The 18317-nt window shown below is 39.2% G+C and overlaps 1 protein-coding gene across 3 annotated transcripts; it reads right to left on the minus strand.

The window, feature by feature from the left end:
* Nucleotides 1-559: 559 nt before the first annotated feature.
* LOC116062815 (rhotekin-like) lies at nt 560-17995 on the minus strand. 3 transcript variants are annotated; one of them, XM_031317519.2, is made up of 13 exons: nt 17813-17995; nt 15487-15686; nt 14894-14940; nt 14750-14803; nt 14368-14485; nt 14023-14262; nt 13832-13926; nt 13631-13737; nt 13405-13533; nt 13007-13169; nt 7089-7187; nt 4568-4655; nt 560-716 (listed from the first exon to the last, which is right to left on the minus strand). In XM_031317519.2, exons 1-13 carry the CDS (start codon nt 17828-17830, stop codon nt 710-712), a joined length of 1365 nt encoding a protein of 454 aa, XP_031173379.1. In that variant the 5' UTR covers nt 17831-17995; the 3' UTR covers nt 560-709. The 3 variants fall into 3 exon arrangements, with proteins under 3 accessions (XP_031173379.1, XP_035847245.1, XP_035847246.1); XM_035991352.1 differs by having other exon boundaries at nt 14023-14265; XM_035991353.1 differs by lacking the exon at nt 7089-7187 and having other exon boundaries at nt 14023-14265.
* Nucleotides 17996-18317: the final 322 nt, after the last annotated feature.

The raw sequence follows: 18317 nt of genomic DNA on the forward strand, positions 1-18317 counted from the left end.
CTGTGGTTTCAGTATAAAAGCATGTCTATCAAGAAAAAGCAACAGTTGAATTGATCCTAATTTAAAAAAAAATAAAATATGGCATGCTTTACTATATCCCAAACCTTTAACAGAAATTATACTAGTATTCATGTGTTGTCTAGTGTTTGCCTGTATTAAATGCCCCATCAATCAAACTGAGAGAAAAAGCAGGTTGATTTATTTTGTATGGCTTTATTATAACACTTGAAACTCAAATGAGCAACACATTAGTAGCAGAATAGTCTTCCATTCATCACTGATAGATAGATTTTAGTGATCCCAAAAAAATGGGAAATTCCGGTGTTGCAGCAGCACTGCAGACTTCTTTCAAACATTGGGCAAATTTAGTGAATTATAACATCAATATACTGTACTGGAAGTGATGAACAGAATAATTTGGTACGTGTACTGGTCTCTCTTTACATGCGCAAAATGTACAATATTGCTAGACAATGGTACAGGGCGATTTGTCCGCATTTAAAATGTACAGTCAGCTTGGGGTAGATATTCCAGACTCACATTCGTCACCTTTCACTCCTTTTTTGTTACTAATACTGCTGTTTAGGTAAAATTTTGAAATAGCACCATTTATCACGTCCATGTCCGTTTCCTTGACCAGGCGTGGTAACCGCAAACGAATAAAATAAAAACAGTTTCTCACTCCTCCAGTGCGACTGTGGCAGCGTCATCAATAACTGTACAAAAGAGAAACAAAGATAACTGTAGTACAATGTCATCCTGAACTTCCTCAAGGAAATTAAATGTCTTGCTAAAAAAAGGGATGCCAGTGTTCTTAAATAGCATCAAATAAGTCTTACTTTAACAGTTCCAGTCTGTTTTGATATCTAATTGTCTGTGTAAAACTAACTGCAAGGAAGGTGTATTTTTTAATATGTGACACACAAAACACCCCCCAATTAAGATTCCAGCCTGTAAAACCAGAACACCACATCTTACTGACAGTTGGACCTAATTATAAATGTATCTGTTAAAACCGCAGCTCAGGCTGTGAGGTTTCCCATGTCTGATCTGGTGTAGGGTTGGTATGAGGATGTGATTTTACTTAATAGAACAAGCACAATACAACATTTGATAGATCACTGTGACATCATTATACTGACAGGGTGCATTCCCCTCCAGACAGGAGGAAATGTATTTCACATTTGTTTTTGAGTTTTTTGCCCAGTAATCTAACTTATTTACAACAATACAGTGCCTAGGTCACACAACATTTTTATACAACTATTTTCCTAATGCTTAGGATGGGTTAGATGCAGATATTGAATTTCACTACATTGTACTGCACGATTGCATGTGATGAATACTAATAAAGCTTCTTCTTTTTCTTCTTGGCTTCATTTGAAATTAAACACCCATGTGGCATGATTAGGCTTGTAAATTCTCAAAGAAAATGAGATGTAAGATGAGGTCAAATCAGCAGTGACTCACTCATCTGGCATTCTTTACAGGAAAACAACAACAAGGCATCTAACTAGAAAATAACTGCTGTCTAACCTACTGCTGCATATAATGTGGCCGTGCTAGAATACTGGATTCCAGACTGCTGGAAACACACATGAAGCATTCAAAGTTACACAAAGCAAGCATTGTGAAAGCTCTGTCTTCTTCTTAGCTTTGCTACTTCACATACATCAACTATCAACATCTCCAGCATAACCTGTTCTCCAGGAGATCTTTTGACCAATCTTTGGCCTTTCTCTGTACACAAACCATCACACTCACACACAATATCTGTGGCATTTGACACCTAGGTGCGTTATGTGCAGACTTAAACTTGTAACTGTGAGTGTTTGCGGTTCTAAGAAGTCAAGTTGTCTTGAAAGCAGTCAGTGTTTAATGACATAGCCAACACTGTATAAAAGGACCATTATGTGAGTCAAAGAGGTGTTCATCATGCTTAGCTGTGATGTCCCGTGTTAAGTCACGCCACTGCTGACCTCAACAGGTGACCTTTGTCATTGATCGTATTTGCTTTTTCCACGAGAGTGAACAAACTGACCAAACTAGAAATGTGTGATTACAACTTATAAAGGCTGAATCACTCCAGAGCTCCATAATATAAAAAAAAAAATAGCCTCCCACAGTAATTGAGGTACTTAACATGATTTCAATGAACCATTCTTATTACTACTAGAGATGGCCCGATACAATTTTTTGCTTCCCGATACCGATTCTGATACCTGAACTTGCGTATCGGCCGATACTGAGTACTGATCCGATACCAGTGTGTCTTATATTTTATTATGTTTTAACAACTGTATACTACTATCCCTGTATGGATGTGATATTATTTCTATCTTTGTTGTCAGTCTGGCTCAGGTTAAACTCTTTGTGAAACATGAACAATGAATGCCACAGAACTTTCTTTTATTATCCAGTTTGACAGTCAGTTATAACGGAAAAAGAACATAAATAAACTACTTTAACGTAGATTTTCTTTAGGGCTTTATTACAAGGTATCGGATCGGTGCATTAACTCCAGCACTTCCCAATACCGATACCAACGTTTTAGGCCGTATCGGAGCCGATACCGATACTGGTATCGGAACATCTCTAATTACTACTACTAAATAAAACAGACTATAACAGCAAGACTGTCCTACCCCGAAAAACTAACTTATAAGTCATTTGTACAATCAGCAATAATGACCCATAATATTTTATTGTTCTGCTGCGCCGTTTTCTAGTTGCTGTAGTAATTATGACAGGTGCAAAGCAGGAAGTATAAGAGCAACAAATTCTGCGTAAGGAGGTAAGTTTTAGGGGTGTGAATCACTGGTCCCACCATTCAATTCGATTACGATTATCCTGTCAACGATTCGAATAAATTCAATATCACGATGCGTCACTTCCTCAATATATTAATAATAATTATATTGCTACACCTGGTTTTCCATCGACAAATTCAAGCAGTCAGATATATATGAACTCTCCTTTTTATTGCATCCGCTCTTAAAAAAAATACTTCCTGAATGTAGCGAATTCTGAACAAAGCAGACAAAAGGCAAAAACAAAAAAAAGAAGTGACCGGAAAATCAACACGCGACATCATTAGGCAATAATCGATTATGGCCTGTCACTGCATCGATGCAGAATGGTCTAGGTCCGTATCGCGATGCATCAATGCAGTGATTAATTTCAACGCCCCTAGTAAGTTGTGATGGTGGATGGGTCAAACAAACACAGGACTTTTACCCAGGGGGCCGTGGTTCACGTCCCATTTGAAAATAAAAGTAAACGCCAAGTTTTTCTTAACTTTACGTAACACACAGAACTACGTCACATTCTGTGCCACATGTATCCGGAAGTGAATTCACCTAACAAATGTACTGATTTTAACCCACAATACACCCTTTTTGTTTTGTTGTAGGCAGTGTTGTAATGTACCAAAGTACAAATACTGTACTTTACTTCGTTATTTATATTTCTGGTTAATGCTTGTTTGTTGCCAAGCAGCAAAACTCAGGAAGAAGAGGAGGAAACATAATAACTGATAGCGTCATGGAAGCACCTGCTGCAGGCTCTGGCGCCATGGAGACAGACGGTAACAGACGATGACCACCCCGACGACAGTGGTGAACGGGGTGGTGATGAAGATAACGTTATACACTTGTGGCCGTATTTGCAAGACATGTTTTCGTACGTTGAAGTGAAAGATTATTAAAAATATATATATAAATCTGTGTCGGTTTTTCTCTTTGGTAATGTCAGACTTTGAATTTGATGTTTAAGACAGTGTGGAAACCCTGAATATTATGCTTTACTATAAAGAAGCCACAATCAACTTCAGAGTCAAAGTCCAAGTACATTTAATATCAGAAAATTACTTTTGATACTTAAGTACAGGAAATATCAGATACTTTAAGACTTTTACTCAAGTAACATTCTAAAAGGTGACTTTAACTTCTACCAAAGTCATTTTCTGGTGAGATACTTGTACCTTTACCCAAGTATTGCTTTCAAGTACTTTATACAAGGCTGGTTGTAGGTCGTATTTTCATGCCACTGCCACTGCTTTTGAAAACGCTACTGTGGGTCGTATTAAAGGGTAGGAATAAACGGCCTATACGGTGGAATGGTTTGGAGGACTTGTTGATAACAGCAGGCAATGTGAAATATTTAAAGATATGAAATCTCAAGAAACTGTCAGATATGACTAAAATTTCATCTCTCAGGGGGCAGCCTCTAGCTCACCCAGTAAGAGCGTTCGCCCCAGAGCGTTGGCTGAGTCCTGCAGCGGCGCAGGGTTCGAATCAAACCTGCTGGCCTTTGCTGCGTGTCATCCCCCATCTCTCTCCCCCTTTCATGTCTATCCACTTTCAAATAAAGGGAAAAGCCTCAAAAAATAATCGTAATAGTGTTTATTTTCATGCTTCAAAGTATGTATGTGAAATGTCCCATTTCTGTCAGACTTCTTCCAGTTACAATGGACTGTCACAAAAACAAGCGTTTCATGGTTAGCATAAGGCAAGGATTTGGAATGCGTATGGCGGAGGGAGTGTCTGCTGTGACAAGAAAAGCCTACCTTTCCATGTAGTAGGAAGAGACCAAAGTGCGGATCTCAGTGGATAAATCCGGAACCACAAGACCCTCTCCAGGAGAGGAGGGCGTAACTGAAAAGGAAGAGGGGAAAAAAAGACAAACGGGAAAAGGAGTAACTTTATCATTCCATTTGAAAAGATATCAAACTCTAGACCAGATATTTTATCTCTTTGGGACTGAAAACATTTTTGTGGTTGATACCAACCACAAAAATGTTTTCAGTCCCAAAGAGATCAGATATCTGGATTTCCCAGAAGGATTCTCATTTCCTTGACTGCATTATATTGTCTTCTCTTCCTTTTGTTTTGTTTCACGCAACCGGTCTTAATCACTGGAATGAAACGAACATTTTGTCATATAAACAACACAACCACATTTTAGGTGCAACATATTTGTTCCCCTGGGTTAGTACCAATGTATACTTTCTAGCATGGCTGGTGCTTTTGTCAGCAGGTGTTAAAGATAATTGCGCCTATAAACGTACTCAAACCCGTTTGTGTACTTTTAGGCCTGGCGTCTCCCCAGATTCCTGCAGATGAAGACACAGCCTCGTTATATTGTCAGAATGCCTGCATGAAGACACGTGTACAAGTGTATGTTGTCCATGACAATCTGATCCATCCATGGATATGTACAGTATGTTTGCAAGTTTTAGCTCCTTAACTTCATATCCTATTACATTTTTTTGACTTTTCCTGCTGTTCAATGCAGCCATTAGTTTCCTTTCAATTCCACATGATATGGAAGTCAATTACTGTAGCAGACTCATGACACTTGCTTGAGTTGTGCAGTCAGTTGCAGTGGGGGACGAATCCACAGAGAGCTATCAGTCAATTCTGCATTTCCCCCCAGCTCTAAGGAGCTAGTGTATTTCATGTTTTGGTTTTACAGCATGCAACTGTTTTGGTTATCAGCATAGTCTTTGGCAGAAGCAGGCAACTATTTTGAGTAAATATCCTCTAGAAATCCACAGTAAGACTACCTGGTGAACATAGTGGAGCATTTAGCAGCTAAAGAGAGATATATTTCTCCATATCTGTATATCTGTATGCCACCCACAAAGAGCCTGGGTCTGTCCAAGGTTTCTGCCTAAAAGGAAGTTTTTCCTCGCCACTGTTGCATCAAATGCTTGCTCGTTGGAAATTGTTGGGTCTTTGTAAATTATAGAGTGCGGTCTAGAGCTACTCTATCTGTAAAGTGTCTTGAGATAACTTTTGTTATGATCTGATACTATAAATAAAATTGAATTGACTTGAATATTTCCTTCAGGCGTCAGTGCTGAGCAAAACCGAGCTAAAACATAATGACAATATTGGACTTAAATTTTTCAGGTGGACACAAACACAACTCCAAAACAATGCTAATGTAGCACATTATCTGCTGGAGGTGTAACTCTGCAACGATTTGCTAACAATACTGTATCAACTTAAAGTGCCCATATTATGAAAAAATCACTTTTTCTGGGATTTGGGGTGTTCTGTTGTGTCTCTGGTGCTTCCACACACATACAAACTTTGAAAAAAATCCACCCATGCTGTTTAGAGTGAGATACGGTTTCTGAATGTGTCCTGCCTTCAGTCTCCGGGTGAGTTGTTCAAAATCAGCACGGCTTGTGACGTCACAAGCCGAAACGAGCAGGCTAACCGCAACCATTAGCTTGTAGCGTTAGCATGCTAACGCTAGCATGCTAACGCTAGCATGCTACCTCGTTCTCAATAGCAAAGCACTGCTACAACACACACAAGTTCACCATAATCTACAAAAGAACTACTTCCATGTGCGCCCTCATTTAGAAGTCTCCCAGCTAATCCTGCCTTGTAACTGACCGAAGTTGTAGAAACAGCCTTTCTTTTACTGTCTATGGAGCTAGCTAGCTGACATGATCTACATCTGAGCTACTGGGCATGTGCAGTGCAATCAAAGATAGTACAGAAGAAGAAGAAGAAAAGAGGTCTCACTCTGTAGCTAAAACAGAGACCAGCTGAAAAGAGGATCTGCAGCAGTGAGAGAGAGCAGTACAGTACAACAAAAATATGGTGTTTTTTGAAAATTAAACCATGTAAACCTATTCTGGTACAACCTTAAAATACAATTATGAACCTGAAAATGAGCATAATATGGCTGCTTTAAAAGGTGATGCTGCTCCCAAGCAGTTATTGCTGCTTTAGTTTATCAGTTATGCAGTTTAAGTGCTGCTTGATTTGAAAAGTTGTCACTGCATTTTTATTTTAAACACAAATAAAAACGGACTTGTTTGATTACCAAACAGTTTCAGCAAGATTCAAGAGTCTGCTAGTATATTTAAATATGTACAGTAATGCATAAAAAGAAATCAAGGGCCATTGCAGAAATTATATGCAGAACCATTTTTTGTACAAAATGATGTGCTTTGATTTAGGCGACTGGAAGGAAACCAGCCAAACCACTGGTTTGGTCCTTAAAGGCTTCTGTTGATTGACGTCAGTGAGAGGTAGCAATGTTTCACTCTGCTTGTGTTACAATACCTATTTCATGGTAGAGCGATCCCTGCTTCACTGGAATGGCTTTCCTGGAGCTCGGCATTTCAATCTTCATGAGGTGATCACAACACTGCTTCCACTGGCCTGCAACAAATATTATATGCAGTGATTTTCATAGCATGTAAATGGCAAAGCCAGTGATGGGGAAGCTACTTTGAAAGCATAGCTTTGCAAGCTACCAATTACTTCACAGTAGCGAAGCAATGGCTAAATAAAAATATAAAATAATTTCTTTCCTTTTGTGGCCCAAAATTGTTTGGAGTTTCAATAGTTAACTACACATAAAATGGCAAAAAAAAGTAATTGAAACATCAAAGGGGAGAAAGAAGGGATAACATGCAGCAAAGGGCCACAAGTCAGAGTCGAACCCACGGCCACTGCGTTGAGGAGTAAACCTCTATATATGGGCAGGCGTTCTACCAGGTGAGCTACCCAGGCACCCAAACCAACCAGATTTTAAAGATGATTTTAAATTATGCATTTTTGTAAGCCTTTATTTGATAGGACATCTTAGACATAAAAGGGGAGAGAGAGAGAGAGAGAGAGAGAGAGAGAGAGAGAGAGAGAGAGAGAGAGAGAGGGAATGACTTGCAGAAAAGGGCTGCAGGTCGGAACCAAACCCACTGCTGCTGCAGCGAGGACTGAGCCTTTGTACATGGGCGTATGCTCTACCAGGTGAGCTACCCATGCGCCAAAAACGAACCAGATTCGATTGACAGTGCACATCAAAGGCTACACTTCATCTGTATCATCTTCTAGTCTGGTTTGTTTGATATGTAAAGTTATTTCTTTCTAAATGATCTGTTAATGGTACGTAGTCATTTTTGTCAACAAATAGTTCATAAACCTTTGTTTGACTAGTTCATTACTGAACCCAGCCATCACATCCTGCGCCACCCACAACCACAAGTAAATTCTCAACCTGTGGGAAACACGGACATCATATACAACATTTGACAAGCTGGCAGTATCATTATCATGCATCTCAAGATCATGCTCAACACTCATATCATCCTGAGAATCTGTGCCAATAAATACAGTGTCATAACTGTCATACCACATACCAGGCAGATCTAGACGTTGCTATGATGTTCCATGTGTACTTTGTGCAGCGCATCTGTCATCGAGTCAAATCTGCAGTCCTACAGCCTCATACCTAACTGAGCTCTGAACAATTTCCCTGACTTCACAATAACAACTAAGCCAACGAATGCTGCAAGCAGGAAGCTGTAAAAATCAAAAAGTCATCTCAAGATTGTCAAGGATAATGACAAACCAAAGCTCCCATACACCCCAGAAATAACCCCTTTAATTGAGAATCAATTCATTAAGGAGCATTGTAATGGGGAATATACTTGCCGTTATACAAGGAAAGTGATCTTTGCAGGAGGAGATTAACTGATGAGTGAAGGGATCAGGATTTAGCTACAAAAGATTACTGCCAAACATCCCACCCTTGTTAACACCAAGGAGTGGCATACATCACACATTCACTTGTTCACACACAATATTGCTGTGATGACACATTAAAAGACACATTCTCAAGCCTGTTCTCTCCGTACAGCAAGAGCTAATTTTTTCGGACTTTACCACAAATATTGCAATTGCTCCGTGCAAACACTGCGTTAGTAAAGAAGATTTATTTCATATCTTAATTCTCAGAAATGCACTAAGGCATAAATAAGTTACAACAATAGCCCCAAGGTACACAGTATTCAATTCAGGGACACACCTGGTTTCTTGATGCAAAGCAAGGCTACCCACTTACTTAAAGTAAATGTTGTAAATGCAATCCACAATATAAAGATTAAGTGTCTGTGCTGGATACAGAAAAGTTAACTGCTTAACTGAAACTAGAGACCATGCGATGGGATCACACCAGCTGCAACGGCAAATCAGGCTGGGGCGTAAAGTGGTGGGGAGGGGGCTAATAGCCTCTTCTCTCTTCTCTTGTGTGACTGTATCTTGCACGGTTATAGGGACAGGGGTGTAAAGTGGGGGGCCAAGGTCTCTTCCCTACTTTTAACCCCCGTACTTCTGGCACCCTTGACCGGACCAAACCCATCTTACAACTCAGCCTTTATTTTGACTCACAACACCTATGTGAGTAGTAGTTACGTGAGTATATCTTGGACGGTTGTGATGCAATTGCGGTGCAAAAATCTGGCCGCTGACAGACATAAATAAATACTCCAATAACAATAATCTTAGACCAGAGTAGACAAGACTATAAACATTATACTGTTTTGATATGTCTGAAATAAATTTCTTCATTCATATAAACACCTGCAAAGTTCCTAGATCCTCTTTTAAACTTCAGACAAAGCTGTAGTAGCAGTCTCACAGCTGTCATTTATTATTTTTTTTATTTATTATTGTAAAGGGGTGTGTACTAAACTGTAACTAATCTATTACCTAGTAATCCTTTTGATTCATACAGTTGGCTAGTAACTCAATCATATTTGCAACATTGTATTGGTCATGACATTGGAATGATCCTCCTATGAAAGGGATCTAGAGCATGCATTTGCCTCTTCTCATAACTTCTAATTTTAAAAATATGTATTGGTTTTGATCAGGTACCTATCAAAAAAAACCTAGTACCTAACACACCTGACATAAGTATGTGTTTCAGCACAATGTGAAACAATGATTATATAGTAATTATGGGATAGTTATAATACAATATGTATATTGTCTTTCAATTATTATGGGGATAAAGGGCTTGGTCTTTTTAAATAAAGCTGCTAGAATACATTTTTATATTTAAAATGGATCACAAGACTTGAATGTAAAATATGTCGGTCATAAAGATGATCCCACAATTAATTATCACCCAATTCTGCCGTTTTGAACATCTTTCAGCTCATTGTTTTGTTTATACGACCAGCAAATTCACTCTTTTGGATCATTCTCAATGCTTAGCACCTTTTGCGCAGCAGCAGGGAGCCATTTTCAGCAAACAAGTTGTTAAACCCACCGAACGCCACCTGTCCAGCAGTAAATGGCAGCCAGAAGAAGTTAGTGACCAACTAGTGAGCATTGTGGAGCGTGAGCTAAAGAGCCGGATGATTGGATGTGTAAATAGGCAACTGTATGCTAACAGGTTCGCCATATTAACTTAAAAGGTGATGATAATATGTCAATGTTTTGTTTATGGCTTCCGTTTAGCTTTTCGCCAAAAAAAGATTAAGATTACTCTTGGGATGGCAGTAGCTCAGTCTGTAGGGAGTTGGGTTGAGAAGTCCCCATACAGACCAAAGTATGGTGGTGGACTTGTAGCTGGAGAGGTGCCAGTTCACCTCCTGGGCACTGCCAAGGTGCTCTTGAGCAAAGCATCGAACCCCCAACTGCTTGGGTCGCCTGTCCATCGACAGCTGCAGCCCCCTCACTCTAACATCTCTCCATTAGTGCACGTATAGGTACTGAGCATGTGTGTAACTCAGGCCTGTGTGTAAACATTGTAATTTCCCTTGTGGGATTAAGTATAAATTATTATTATTATTATTATTATTATTATAAAAGTAAAAGGTAAATGTATTTTTTTTTTGTCTGTTATCTTATGAGGTAGTAATTTGCCACTATTTGCCAACATTTGGTGGAAGTTGAAAAACTTTTGTAGGGAAAGTAAAACTGAAATAAATGAAACCACTGGACTACAATTGTCTAAGGATGGTGCTTTGGGAATATGCTAAAATGTGTGACAAATCTAATCATCCACTGCATGACTTTGGAATGTCTCAACACAGGACTGTATTGAATTAGTTCTGGCTAGAACATCATTATCTTTGGGTGTCACCATAATCAAAGTAGAAAAAAGCTCCCTGGCTCAGTGTATACATGATATTAATCTTTGGATTAGGGCTGCACAATATGAGAAAAAATATCTAATTTGATTATTTTGACTGATATTGTGATTGCAATAAGAGTCACGATACTGGAGGAATGAACATTTTTGTTTATAAAAAAATATTTTAAAAATGTAAATGATTATAGTGTGATTTTTGCAAGGATCTGTACCAAACAAAGATGTTTCCTTTTCTGTAGGATACGATTTGTAAACTGGGACGTTTCTGCAGCACCACAATACTTAATTCAGACTGGTTCGACACATATTTTGCCTTTAACAAATATTGCGCCCCCCCTGCGATTTGGAAATTTCAGTAGTCCATATTGCGATTTTGATAAAATTGCAATTAATTGTGCAGCCCTACTTCGGATGTCAGAAAACTTTTTGCAAGTGAACAAAGACTAAATAATTCCATAAGAGCAGAAATACTCATTTTTGGAGCAAAGGTTTAGAGACAGAACAGCCATATCAATCATCTCACAAGATCACTTCTATAAAAAACATCTCAGAACTAAGGGGCTTTCTATCAAAATCAGACTTTAATTAAGAAATTAATCCATGCATTTATAACAATCAGACTAGACTACTGTAATGGTCTATTCACACAAACCAGCATGAACCATCAGGTCCACAGGCAGAGGTCTTTTAACCATCCATCAAAGCAGGAGAGGCTACCTTCTGTGTCTGTGTGTGTGTGTGTGTGTGTGTGTGTGTGTGTGTGTGTGTGTGTGTGTGTGTGTGTGCGTGTGTGTGCGTGTGTGTGCGTGCATGATTGCACTTGTTTCATTATTATTTTTATGTAAAGCAAATTGTGTTGCATTTTATTACGTAGGAAATGTGCTATACAATAAAGTTGACAGACACTACAGACCAATAAACATCGCATGATCTCAGTCAGACACCAGACAAATATTTTCTTTGTGACACACTATTCATAAAATGAATGCATAGTTCACCGTGCTGTCAAGAATGCTGTCCTGCAGGTATCAGTATCAACAGGTGTATTTTGTGTCCTACATACACAAAGCCTGATTAACATCTCCTCTTACCGTTTCCAGGTATAGAGACTTGGGTTGGGAGTTTGAGTCAATGCTGTAATCAAGCGCAATTACTTATAATGATTTTAACACTGCTCAGCTGTTTTGTAGTTGCAAAAACTGTTGATTGTTTAAAGAAAATTGGAGATGCATGGTGCATGTTGTGACTGTCATGTAACAGTATTACTTGCAGTAGGCAGGGTCATGCCAAACTACTTGAAAAAAAATCCAGCTAAAGCTACAGTTGGTAACTTAATTAAAAATAAGCTTTTGTCATATTTGCTAAAACTGTGACTATATCCTGACAATAGTGCATGAGACAGATAATTAAAAAAACAAGTTCCTCTGCCTCCTCCTAGTGCTCCTAATGGCATTTCCAAGATTCCAGAGGGAAAAACAACCAATCAGAGCCGAGGAGTGTCTAACACAGTGTCAATATCTGTCAAACTAGGCAGCAGTGGTCGAATATGGATCAAGATCAGAAACATATTTTAGTGTACTGTTTCGATGTAAAAATGAGATAGGTTGCTCCGGCCGGTAGGCGGTGCATGTTTTTAACATGTCACCCAGGTCACAAACTTTTTTTAATTTTACGGCAGAACAGACTCTTGATTCATATTTGATCAACGCTGCCTAGTTTGACAGTTTGACAGGAGTTCACATCCATAAACCAAGAACAGAACAGGTGGATATCCATGAACTACTGTACTGTACCTTCGGAGTGTATTTTGATTTCCAGAAGTTCTGGATCCTCTGGGGCAGAACAATAATCAATTAAATTGTTCCTATAATAAATAATAAGACTAATCATAACATATTTGCTGACTATGCAACCTTGGCAGAAGGATGAACTCTATAATCAAAAGGGTGTTGGTTCTGTCATGTGCACATATTGTGCTTGTCAATACAACAAACTAATTGCTTCTTCTTTGATCCATGGCCTAAATTCACACATTTTGCATGTAGCTGGTATTACAGACAAGACTGGGCATTTAGTTTTTTCATTCAGGCCTCACCCATGTTATAGACATGCTGCCAGATGGCCTGGGTCCAGCGCTGCGTGTCTTCAGGTGTGTGTGTGGTTAGCGTATAGGTTAGTTCCTCTCCTTGATGCTGTGTGCGGATATATATACTCTGGTGATGGACAGGATCTCTCTCTGACACACAGACATGTGTATGCTGCGGGAAAAACAAACACTCATAATCATTTTCATGTTAGTTATTCAGTCTATTGACAAAATAATCCAACAGGTTTAACTGCAGTTGACAGAAGATCATGAAATCTGCTGCTGAAAAAACATCCTTCTACAAATAAATCCGCTATGGGAGTAACTTTTTAATATGGCCCTGTGGTACGGACTACCAACTACTTCATATATCAATAGTTCATAATCCTTGGACTTCATAATCCAACCTTTCTGATGGGGATTACAAGTAATAGCTTGTCCTCAGACTCCAGGTCTTCTTGACTCTGATAGCAGAGAAGACTTTGCTCCCTGAGGACTCCATAGACATTTTCCCAGCAATTAAGGTCCTCTCCAAGCTGAATGAGAGCAGGGAATAATATGATACATTGAATGGTAATGTGATATAACAATAAAGGAATTACAAGGCAGGATAATATATGAAAATCAAGTCACCTTAACCTTGAGTTGGCCACTTATCATTGGCTGAATCATGCACAGTGGCTGAGCAACTAGACGGCAGCACATGTTGCCGTATAGAGGCAACCAGAATGGATTATCCTCTGGAAAACAAAGAGATTAGGGATTCACTTTCAGGAGAAGATGAGAAGAAGAGGACAGGAGTGGCAAGAAGAAAGAAGAGGATTTGTAACTCACCTGTTGCTGCCAGTGACAAATCATGCGTCTTGAAACCTTCCTTGACGTGTTCTATTCTCAGTGTTGTGTGAGCCAGCAGGTTATACTTAGGCCCCCTTCAGAGAGAAAGCAAGGGGCAAAATCAACGTGACACCCAGTTATAAAATATTCCCATTGTCTGTGTGTGTTTGAGGGAGAATTATCATCCTCACAGTGTAGACAGGTCAGGGGATAAAGGCGGGGACACTCTTCCAGGTTCTACATTTCCTCCACTGGATCCACAAACAGCTGCAGACTCAAACGCAGCACGGATCTTTTTCCCAGAGGAGCATCCCAGTGAGCCCCCCAGACGGCTCGCTCTCCTGGGCCCCAGAGCCCCCGGGAAGAAATCCTCGACCATACAACTGCTGTACAGCTCAACGCGAAGCTGAAACCCTGGGCCTACCTCGCTGCTGCTTAGACACATTTAAACAATGACGAATGAAATGTCTTTAAAGTGGGATTAGACAAAAACTGAACCTCGAAAAAAAAAACACTGTCAAAACTGTGTGACTTACAATATGATAGTGTCTTCAAAACAGATGTCAGTTAAAGTCCTGTCTACCATCACCAGATCAGTGTCATGGATCTCTGTACCACAGTGAAGCAGGCAGAAAACAGCACAGCGCTGTAGCTCTGCAAGTACAAGAATAGAGTGAAAACTGCAATTGATTCTAAAGGTGCTGACATATATTTATCTCATGTAATGATATGCACTCATGCAAGTCAGGTACCAGAGAGGGTGGCCAATAATTTCAGTCTTTTCAGTGCACTTTTATAAACTGATATCTGGCTAAATGACTAGGTATTATAGTGAGGTCAACAAGGTTTTCATGCAATCAAACTTCATCCATTCACATTAGCGCAACAGATCCCCTTGATCACAACATCCTGACTTACCTCCTTTGTTTTTGAAGTACTCAGAGTCTTTCCACATCAGCGGGATTCGCAGGTCTACAGAGTACAAAATATAAAGTTAGAAATATTAAAGCCAGGTTCAAGTATTTTTATGAATCTGTGGCAAGATATTTTATTAACACTCGCCTGAAAGGGATACTTTTCCTACACATGGCACAACATCTTCAGATGGCCTGCAGTTAAAGAGATAGTTCATCTATGCAACTATCCATATATACACCTTACATACATGCTGTGCAGTACAGTATGTACAGGAACACTTGTGCAATCCAGTACAAAAGCAGAAATGACAGCCTCAGGAAGAAGAAAAAACAGTTATATCAACACATCTGTAACACAATATCAACAAAACTGAACAACTGAAAGATATGTGCATTCTATTGTATCATATTGTAGGTAACGTGTCCTGTCCACCATTACATACACAGCCTATGCTTGTAAATTCTGTATACAAATGTGTAATGTATGCACATGTGCATTATAAACACAACAAATCAGGTAAACCCATACATCTAATGTTTGTTTTGGAATTAATGGACTCCAGGGATTGAAAAAGTGAACTTGTCTGACCTCTAGTGGCTGGTAGGAGGCATGGCAACGTCCACAAACTGCACTTGTTTCCGCTCTGCAATACATTGTTTTATCCCTCCCTGCTGATAATAGACAGATTATCTGTCCATTTACCCATACATACAATATATCCTTGCACTCCATCTGACCTGCGTCCCACTTTTTGTAGGATTTGAGCTTTCCTCATCCTCTGTAGTTGGCTGAGCAAGGCCAGAATGCGGGCATTGCAGGTTAGCAGGCTCCTGGAGGCCTCCAGGGCCTGCTCTCTCCTGGAACAAGCTGCCAGTAGCTTAGTGGCTCCCTCCCGCATTCGCACCTCCATCTCAATCTGCTTCAGCACCACTTCCTCCTGTCCGAGATAAGTGGAGGAAGATTATTCTTTACCAAAACTATCAATATTCATATTATTTTAACTAAAAAGAAAGACAAATTAACAGCATAGAGTGCTTGGAAGCTGGTACTGAGAATGATCTGACGTCTATGAACCAAAGATTCAAACAGTCAAAGTACGATGCATTTTTAGCCTGCTTTGGTCCAGACTGAAATCTCTCAACAACTATTGGATGGATTGCCATGAAACTTTGACGTCATGGTCCCCAGAGGATGAAGCCTAATTACTTTAGTGATCCACTGATTTTTCATCTAGCACAACCAGCATGTCTTCCTGTATCCACTGAAATAGCTCAACATCTATCAAATGGATTGGCGCTACATTTACATGGTTCCCAGACAATGTATCCTAAGGATTGAACCCCCGACTTTTCCTCTAACTTTCCCATGTTGTTTTTAGTAAAATGTTTCGACAACTATTGGACTGATTGCCAGGAAATTTGGTGCAAACGTATATTCGCCACAGGATGATTTTTAATCTAAAAAAACTTTGGTGATCTCCTGACTTTTCTATATGCCATCATATGTTGTTGTTGATGATATACAGTAATAAACATGACAACACATTATCAGGTGACTATAACCGGTCTTGTAACTTTCAAACACCCCGCTGATCCTTCTGGCAACCTTCAAACACACCGAGCCAGACCGGTTACGTAAGAGCCGAGCCACCATGGGGCGACAGTGTTAAATTAGTGCATCACATTAATCCCTGGATGTAGTCCAGCTGTCAGAGCCCCGAGACTGAACTCATTTCAGGTGAGCCATGGCAAGGTGAATGTTGGTGGAATTGAATTCCCCACAATAGACAATGTTACCTTTGTCTTTGCTTGCAACAACAGATGTGTTATTATTTGACCCAGGTAAAAAACAATACTGTATTTGGAGCAATGGAAAGTTCCAATGTCCACATGCATTAGATGGAATTCTTTATTGATAATCCACTTAGCGCAGCATGTTTCCTAATGAGCTCCAGTTGGGACTGCTGTTTACAGATCAAGTACGGAGTGGGGACTTGTAGCTGGAGAGGTGCTATTTCACCTCCTGGACACCAAACACATTGAATAACACTCCTGTGAGGCAGCCCCCTCGTTCCGACATCGTTCTATACATAATGCATGTGTATTGTGTGCATGTGCCCTGTTTGTTTATGTGTATATTTGGGCATGTGTGTGAATATATAACAGAGTGAAACAAATACATTTCCCCTTACAGGATTAATAAAGTATACACTTATATATTATTATTATTATTATTATGTAGATATAATGAATTGTCATGATGAATAACAGATTTTCTTTTGGTATTTTTAACTATGAGTGACCTGTAGAAAAGCCATGTGCATGTCATTTGGTAGATCGGTTATTATACATGCATTTAAATTCATTGTGGTCCTCTGACTTAACAGATCAGTGAGTTGTTATACTTCAGGTGATTCTTCTATAACATATTTTCCCATTATTAATATGATGAAACCCCCCCCCCCCAACACAATGAACATCATTAGTGTTACCTGTTGGTTAATTGGGCAATCATTTGAGGTTTACCATGCATTAACAAGCCATAGGTTTTAAGTGAAGTAAAGCTTAAGGGATCAGAAGGTTGTTGCATAGTTCAGTCAAGTTTTCTGAAGCTAAGCCGTGTTCTTATGTTGGGATTTTATTCTGAATAGATGCAAAATAATTACATAACCTGAAGTTCCCTCAACTGTTCTTGCAAAACCTTAAATTTGTTAATTAGTGCCATATTATAGCTTTTTTTTTTTAGTATAAAAGGGGCAAACTATTGACGCAGATTGCTTGTGATCAACTATATAGAAACACAGGATAAGATTTTAAAGGGCATCTTTTAACTACCCATGTTAAAGAACAAATCACTCATGCTTTGTGATCTGCAAATAGGAACATGTAAAATGACAATTACCTGTAAAGCAAAAAAAAAAAAGGTTGTATTTGGTACAATACACCTACCTTAAATAAAAACAAAACATAATGCACACATTCCAGTACTGAACCATGATATGAACACCTGTAATGAATTATTCAGAAATGTATAAAATACAAAAATCAAATCTCTTTCACTTGCCTTGGTGTTATTGCTCATGTTGTTTCTCTGCAGTGCCTCGGAGGTCTGCTCCAGTCTCTGTGCAGTCAGCAGGCAGTACAGTGAGTGGAGCCACTAATCTCACAGCTGACTGACTGAGTGAGGGAGTGGACCTGCGGACAGAGAAGTTAGTTACCCAACAGAGAGATCAAAACAGTCTTAAGCCTCACTACAAGAGGTTGCAGCCTTAGGGATTAGAGACGTTTAAAACCTTAGTCTTTTATTTCACCAGCTTTATCACATGAAACAAATTCCTAAATATAGTGAGTCACAAGAGTACTATATAATATCTACTTAATATTCACAGCATCTTAAAACACAGGAATTAAAAGCAAACATGTATTTAGGCTAAAAAGACAAGGGTAGTTACTAGAAACGTGAACAGTTAATTGTAATAAAATGACTTACTTTACTCTACAAAAACATGCAGTACTTGGTGTTTCTAGAGCTTATATAAATCTGTACCAAAATGGAAATTGGTCACCTC

The sequence above is a fragment of the Sander lucioperca genome, chromosome 14 (genome assembly GCF_008315115.2).
Source record: "Sander lucioperca isolate FBNREF2018 chromosome 14, SLUC_FBN_1.2, whole genome shotgun sequence".
Classification (NCBI taxonomy): Eukaryota; Metazoa; Chordata; class Actinopteri; order Perciformes; family Percidae; genus Sander; species Sander lucioperca.

What these genes read in the sequence shown, in the direction of transcription:
- LOC116062815 (XM_035991352.1), bottom strand. An exon ending in AGGAAAAGTATCCCTTTCAG is followed by an intron (nt 14,804 to 14,893) that starts GCGAGTGTTAAT and finishes TGTACTCTGTAG; the next exon opens with ACCTGCGAATCCCGCTGATG. An exon ending in TTGTAATCCCCATCAGAAAG is followed by an intron (nt 13,170 to 13,404) that starts GTTGGATTATGA and finishes TTTTTCCCGCAG; the next exon opens with CATACACATGTCTGTGTGTC.